This window comes from Oryzias melastigma, linkage group LG3 (genome assembly GCF_002922805.2).
Source record: "Oryzias melastigma strain HK-1 linkage group LG3, ASM292280v2, whole genome shotgun sequence".
Lineage (NCBI taxonomy): Eukaryota > Metazoa > Chordata > Actinopteri > Beloniformes > Adrianichthyidae > Oryzias > Oryzias melastigma.
Window position 1 is genome coordinate 4,881,754 of NC_050514.1, and position 6,721 is coordinate 4,888,474.

Below are 6,721 nucleotides of genomic sequence, written 5' to 3' on the forward strand. Positions count from 1 at the left end.
TGTTGACCTGAAGACCTCTTGTTTGCTCAAACTACCTCCAGCATGAACAGATTTTATATGCAAAACTTTGGTAAAAAGTTTGATCTTTTATGAGTTAAAAGCCCATATTATCTTGTGCTGCACTGAAATGATCCCTGCTTTTATTTTGCAAATAACTTATTTGAGCTTCTGTCAAATGTAAAAAAACACATTTTGAGAGATGCTTGATTCTTTTATTTTTGCTTTTTTTGTGCCAAAAATAGACATATTTCCTATTTATTTAATAAAAAAGGTCATGAATGTAAATACAAATTTCTTAAAGGTTAAATTAAGACCATGCAGCTTCTTGTAGGCTTTGATCAGTAGAGTCCAAATGGCTCTTTTACTGTTAAATGTTGCTGACCCTGATCTATGTAAACACACCTACATATGCCAGGCTTTTCGGGGTTCCGCATTCAGAGCTCTTGTCAACACACTAGTTTTTAAGTCAGTTTTCGGGCTCTACATCTAAAACACTCGGGGATTGCGTGTGCGTCAAAAGTTAAACCAGTTGGTCTTTGACCAACCAGGAACTCTGAATCTCTAAGATCTCCAGCTGAAGGAGTTCTTCATGGAGGAGTGGAGCCAACTTCCTCACATCCATGTTGACTTTTCATTTATCTAAATTGCTATATAATCATTTTTTTCCAGAAATAATCCCAAGTAGGATTGAAGATTGAAATGTGAACATTTCTCAATTATTTTTTAATTTTTTTTTTTTTCATATTAACGATTTGCTGGAGAAAAAAGCCATCTAGTGGTTACTTTGTGAACTGACATGTCTCTAGTATGTTTTTTTTTTTTTACATCTGTTTGCTTACAAAGTCAGCCTATAATTTTATGAACTCTTCTTTGTTTCTACTGCAGGATACCGCGGACAGTCAGGACTTTTAGAAAGGAGCTTTTCTTCTCAATACTGTTGCTAAAGATGATTAAAAAATCAAAAAAGTAGATTCCAGACTGGTAGAAAATGCAGTCATTTTTCTTTAAGGCACAGAGTGACAGTCCTCATGAAAGGTTTATAGTGTTCTTTATGTTGAGAAGTACTCCAATGTTCTTTAGTAAATATTTACATAGCATGATCAGAAGTGTTTCTGAAGATTGTGGATCAGTAAACAACATTCTTCATCCACGAGGATGGGGGGGGGACGGAGACTGGGGGTTCTCTGTATTGGTGGATTTGCGGAGGTCTCCGGTCCCTAATGAGGAATGAGGGGGAACACTGTAAACACGATGTACGAAAAACAAAGAAAGAAAAAGACGAGCTGCTGGATGAGGCATGACAATGACGCAACGACACCACGCATTGAACACAACCGCTCAGTGAGAGCGAGAATTAATGGAGTGGAAACGCTCGCCAGAATTTACTGGTCCGTACCGTTCTATTCCTTACTGTACCGGACTGCTCAGTGGAAACGAGGCTTAATAGATACTTTAACTCCTTGAGTAATGTCTTGTTCTTTGTTTGATTTGATTTATACACTGATGGACAGATTGACAGAGAAATAGACAAACGGAGAAGGCTGCCAGAGCAGTCGGATATTTGCTGTCTGACAAAGTGTGATTTCAAAGGTTGGGGGGGGGCAAGATTTAGATGATCAAAGAACATCATAAAAACGATGTGGTGGCAAGAAAGAACTGCGTTTCAAAAAGCAATTGCTAGATCTTTCAGAAAAAATGTCTGAATTGACATTAAGACCAAGGGTTGGTCTGTGGTCTTTGGTGATGCGTTAACCAATCAGGAGTTCAGCTTTGGGCACTTTACATTTTCAGTGACTCGGCTAGGAAACCAATCCAGTACGGCTGATCGACGCGAGCGATCTCGTCATGAACTTCCATCCATTTTCTTCACCCGCTGGGCTGCAGGACTGCTGGAGACTGTCCCAGCTACTGTTGGGTGAAGGGAGGATACACCCTGTACAGGTCGCCAGCTTGTTTCAGGGCTCGGGACTGGAACGATTCGCTTGCTGTGTCAGGCGAGCTCCCTCCCTCGTTACACCAGCCTCTGGGCGGCTGGCTGCCCGGCAGACAGAAGCAGCTACAGGATGGAGAGGCAGCCTGGTCGGGCCTCCTCAACCTTATACTTTCATCAAGACAAGTCACAGGCTTGGAGGGTTACAATCACAATCAATATAAAGTTTAGCATAAAATACAACTGGGGTTTATACCCAATAAACCCGTTGTGACAGTAAAATCTGTCTAACACTAGAGGCTCTCAGCTCAAATCTGTTTGCTCAGTTGTTGGACAGGACAAGTTAAAAATATATATAATTTGTCTGAGTGTAAACATGCACCAACAGTCCCACCCACAACCCAGAATCATATTTCTAATGAGTCGGTGAAAATATGTCTTAAAAAACAAAACAGGATTTTTTTATTTGGGCCAAAAACTGCGTAATCATAACTAAATACTACTAGAAATAAGTTTACAATAATATATTTATATAAATAAATAATTGGAGTGAGACTTTAAACACAATGTTCTCATGATTTTTTTAGATTGTTTCAGCTGCATCAGTGTAGCTCACTGTTTGCAATCTATTTAAGACTCTTTGTAACAAAAATGTTGAACAGTAGAGAAAATATCTAGCACTTTGTCTTTTTAGTCCTATATGCCAATTTTTAATAAAGAAGCCGATGAGAAAATAAAACACATTCTTGTAATAATTCCATTTTATTTGCAGTTTGTAAATAAACAATCTTAAAGTCCTCGTGGTGTTTTGAAGTTCATTCCGATGACCGGCTGAGTAACTTGAAGCTTGGAGAGATTCCCAAAGTCCTACATGAAGAAATAAAAGTTAGGAATTTGTTACAAATGACTGGATCCCTGCATGACCTCACCGGACCATGGATTCATCTGATCTCCAGTCCGACTGTGAAAGACTCGTATTTGATGAAGACTTTCAACCCTCAAAAATACCAGGTTTTTGAAAGTTTATCCTAAATCTCCAGTTTTTCTAAAATTAGGGATATTAGGAGCGTCATCCAGACGGATGCAGAGAAATGAGTTCATGCATTTGCAGAGATGTCCTTTTTTTCCTGGTTATGAGTTGTATATGAGAACTGGACTGAGTGACCCTTTGCGTTCCAAACAGGAAGTACCTACTGGCTCCAAGAAGGCAAAATTCTATAGACTTCTATAGAGAAATAAACAGTTATACTCTGTCATTCTATTTGTCAGATTAACCATTATTGCTTTTTATAATATTTTTTTCTTCATTGCAAGTTACTAAAGTTATAAACTAAAGTTCAAAGTTTTGAAAGTTTCAGAGGAGTAGCGTCACTCACCAGCATCTTCAGCATTTCCTTGGTGTCCGGATCCACCTCAATGAGCTCCTGGTCCAGAGCAGAGATCTACAGAAAGAAAGGAAAGAACAGATTTGCTGCAACAATCGCCACGGCAACAAGCAGAAAACCCTGTTTGGGAGTGAGAATTTTGAAAGGACTAGGCAGACCTCTGGAACGTAGTTGTCTCTCCTCTCTCTTTCCTCCTCTTGCAGCTTAATAGAGATTCCTCTGACCGGCCCTCGCTGAATGCGCTTCATCAAATGCGTCACGTACCTGAAAGGAAGCGCACCGGAGGTTACAAGGTCATGACACTTTCAGAATAAAAGCGCTAAATCTCCACTTCACTAAAGGACACATTCGACAATTTAAAGAAACCTGTTATAAAATGAAGTAAGTAATGAAGTTTTTACATTTCATAACTAAAAAAAACAACGAATAGAAGCTACGTCTGAATTCCTCCCTTACTCACTACATAGTGCACTATATAGTGAGTTCGCCATTTTCTAGTGCTGTCCAGATCTACTAATTCTAAAATCGAGTGCACTAGAATTTCCCAGAAGTCTTTGCAAAAAACTAGTGTGCATTGATGCTCACTACATTAGCAAATATAGACCACAGTGCATTGCGGTGGAACCCTTTTGAACAAAAAAAGTGTTTACATGTATTTTTTTTTAATGAACCATCCACATTTTCACCAACAGAACACGATGGAGTCATAAATAAACGTCATCAAGGTTTTAACTCAAATTATCAAATTCATTCATCTTCCTGACCGCTTTGTCCCCTTCGGGGTCGCGGGGGTGCTGGAGCTACTGATGGGCGAAGGCGGGGTTCACCCTGGACAGGTCGCCAGTCTGTCGCAGGGCCTCAATCACACACACATACACTCTCACATTCACACCTAGGGCCAATTTAGAGTCACCAATTCACCTATGTTGCATGTTTGTGGACAGTGGGAGGAAGCCGGAGTCCCCGGTGAAAACCCACGCATGCACGGGGAGAACATGCAAACTCCAGATGATGTTTTTTCAGATCCCCTAGCCGGGATTTGAACCGGGGCCTTCTTGCTGTAAGGCAAGAGAGCTAACCACTGTGCCACAATGCTGCAATGATCAAATTAAGTAATAAAAAAAAAACAACAACACACAATCAAAGGCAAAAGTCAAATTTCTGATTGACACCCGAAGCGGCACCTACCCAGCAATTTTGTTGCGCAGTGGTTTGCTGGGAATGATGGAGATCTCCTCACACACCCTCTTATTGGTGTGGAAATCATTACCCAGACGTGTGTAGTATTTTTCAATGATGACCCTGGCGGCCTTCTTGACCGTCTTGGTTCTGACTCGGCCCTGAAGGAAAAGCAAAGCTTTGTCAGATTTAACACATACCATGAAACAGACAGGCTTGTTGAGAAATAAAAAAGGGCTAAAGCCAAAAACTGAGTGTTTAACACAACAATAAATAGAGAAACTGTAAAGTATTTGTTTATCCATCCATTCTCCTGACCGCTTTGTCCCTTTCGGGGTCGCGGGGGTGCCGGAGCCTAACCCGGCTACTGATGGGCGAAGGCGGGGTTCACCCTGGACAGGTCGCCAGTCTGTCACAGGGCCTCAATCACACACACATCCACTCTCAGACACACCTAGGGACAATTTAGAGTCACCAATTAACCTATGATGCATGTTTTTGGACGGTGGGAGGAAGCCGGAGTCCCCGGTGAAAACCCACGCATGCACGGGGAGAACATGCAAACTCCACACAGAAAGGTCCCAGCCGGGATTCGAACCGGGGCCTTCTCGCTGTGAGGCAAGAGCGCTAACCACTGCGTCACCGTGCAGCCCAGTATTTGTTTAGTTCATGTAAATTATTTTTTAAATAACAATTTTAAATGTTTTTTGGGGGTTCTTGGTTACATTGACCACATATATCTCATATCTGTGAACCATTCAAGTTGTTTGATCAGGGACTTAACATGATTATATGAACCTTGTATTCAAACCAACTTTCTAAAATATATACTTTTTATGCTTTATCATAATCATTTTGAAGATTAGTCAACTTTATGTTAAAATTTTAAACAAACAGGAAGATCATAATTTAGAAAAATCAATCATAAATAAAACAAAATTAACTCCATAGCACACTACATTTTGTTTGAAAAAACTAACATAAAATACAGTATTTGAAAAGGGGATAACTCCAGTTATTGTGTTCATGATGGTGCACTTATCACTAAATCACAAAAAAAAAGAGAAGAAAAAATATTAATTGGTGACAATGTAAACATCTTTACACAATAACAGGATATTTTTTTAGAAGTAATCCGTTTCAAACAAGTAGGAGTATTTAAAAATACAGAAAATATTCGTGATTCAACTTGTTTCAAATTTGTGGTTTTAATAAATATCCGAAAAAATAAGAATCGGGTAGGCGTGACAGTAACCGTATTAGCTGTGCTAGCTAAAAATGTATTAATCTAGATTTAATTTTCTGCTTTTAGTCTTTTTTGCAATAATTTGTGCAGACTGTTAATTTTTTCCACAGTAACAGCGCATGTAAAGATAGGATGGAGATGGATTGCGATGGAAAGTTGGGGTAGAATGACTTGTCTGCATACCCACCATGTTTGCTCGGACGTTTAAAAGAGGAGCACCGGAAGTCGAGCCGGATGTTTATACTTCTAGTGTGAAATGCTTCACGCACACTGACAACACCGCCACCTAGCGACGGGAAAACAGAATACAGCCGGACAACAAGTGTGTCTTCGTTTTAAAACCACGAAGTACTGCTGTCTTGGATAATTAATAAAAACAAAATATTTATAAAGTAATTAGTGTTACTTAAAAATATTATTACTCGGAAAGAGTAAAAACTGACTTAAATTAAGAAAAGAAAGTCTTAAAAAATTGTGGTAAAAGAGAACTTTCTAAATTTGACTTGTTAAGACATGAAAAACATGCACAATATTTATGTATTAAATAAAGACAAAAACACAATAAAAACGGTTGATAAGACCATTATACTGAAAAATGGAAAAACAAATCAAATGTAGAAATGGTCAAGAGTACCCTATTTTAAAGCTACAAAGTAAATTCAACTAAGTATATTTACTTGGTAATAATTATTACACCCTTATGTTCATATTGTACATTTTAAAAGCTAATTTTCTACAAAGTAAAAAATAGGTGATGCAAAGGAAACCCTAAACTCATCTGGGGAAACATCAATAGACTGATTGGTCGATCACAAAGAGGGGATGCCAACTCAAATTTATTAAAGAACCAATATCAGAACCCCCTATACTTGCAGGCAGATTTAATTAATATATTTTTTAAATGCAGTACATGAGATCTCACACACTTTCACAAATACCTATGATCTTTAAACAATGATCCAAATGGTTGCACCCATAGCA

General features: G+C 38.8%; 1 protein-coding gene across 1 annotated transcript; it reads right to left on the bottom strand.

The window, feature by feature from the left end:
• Positions 1-2,673: 2,673 nt before the first annotated feature.
• On the bottom strand, positions 2,674-6,051 carry LOC112161244 (40S ribosomal protein S17). Its single transcript, XM_024296304.2, has 5 exons — positions 5,928-6,051; positions 4,504-4,655; positions 3,474-3,579; positions 3,307-3,372; positions 2,674-2,797 (listed from the first exon to the last, which is right to left on the bottom strand). Exons 1-5 carry the CDS (start codon positions 5,928-5,930, stop codon positions 2,720-2,722), a joined length of 405 nt encoding a protein of 134 aa, XP_024152072.1. The 5' UTR covers positions 5,931-6,051; the 3' UTR covers positions 2,674-2,719.
• Positions 6,052-6,721: the final 670 nt, after the last annotated feature.

Coding starts and splice junctions, on each gene's coding strand:
- LOC112161244 (XM_024296304.2), bottom strand. Junction 3,373..3,473: donor GAGACAACTACGTTCCAGAG/GTCTGCCTAGTC, acceptor TTCTTTCTGTAG/ATCTCTGCTCTGGACCAGGA. Junction 2,798..3,306: donor AGGAAATGCTGAAGATGCTG/GTGAGTGACGCT, acceptor TTCTTCATGTAG/GACTTTGGGAATCTCTCCAA.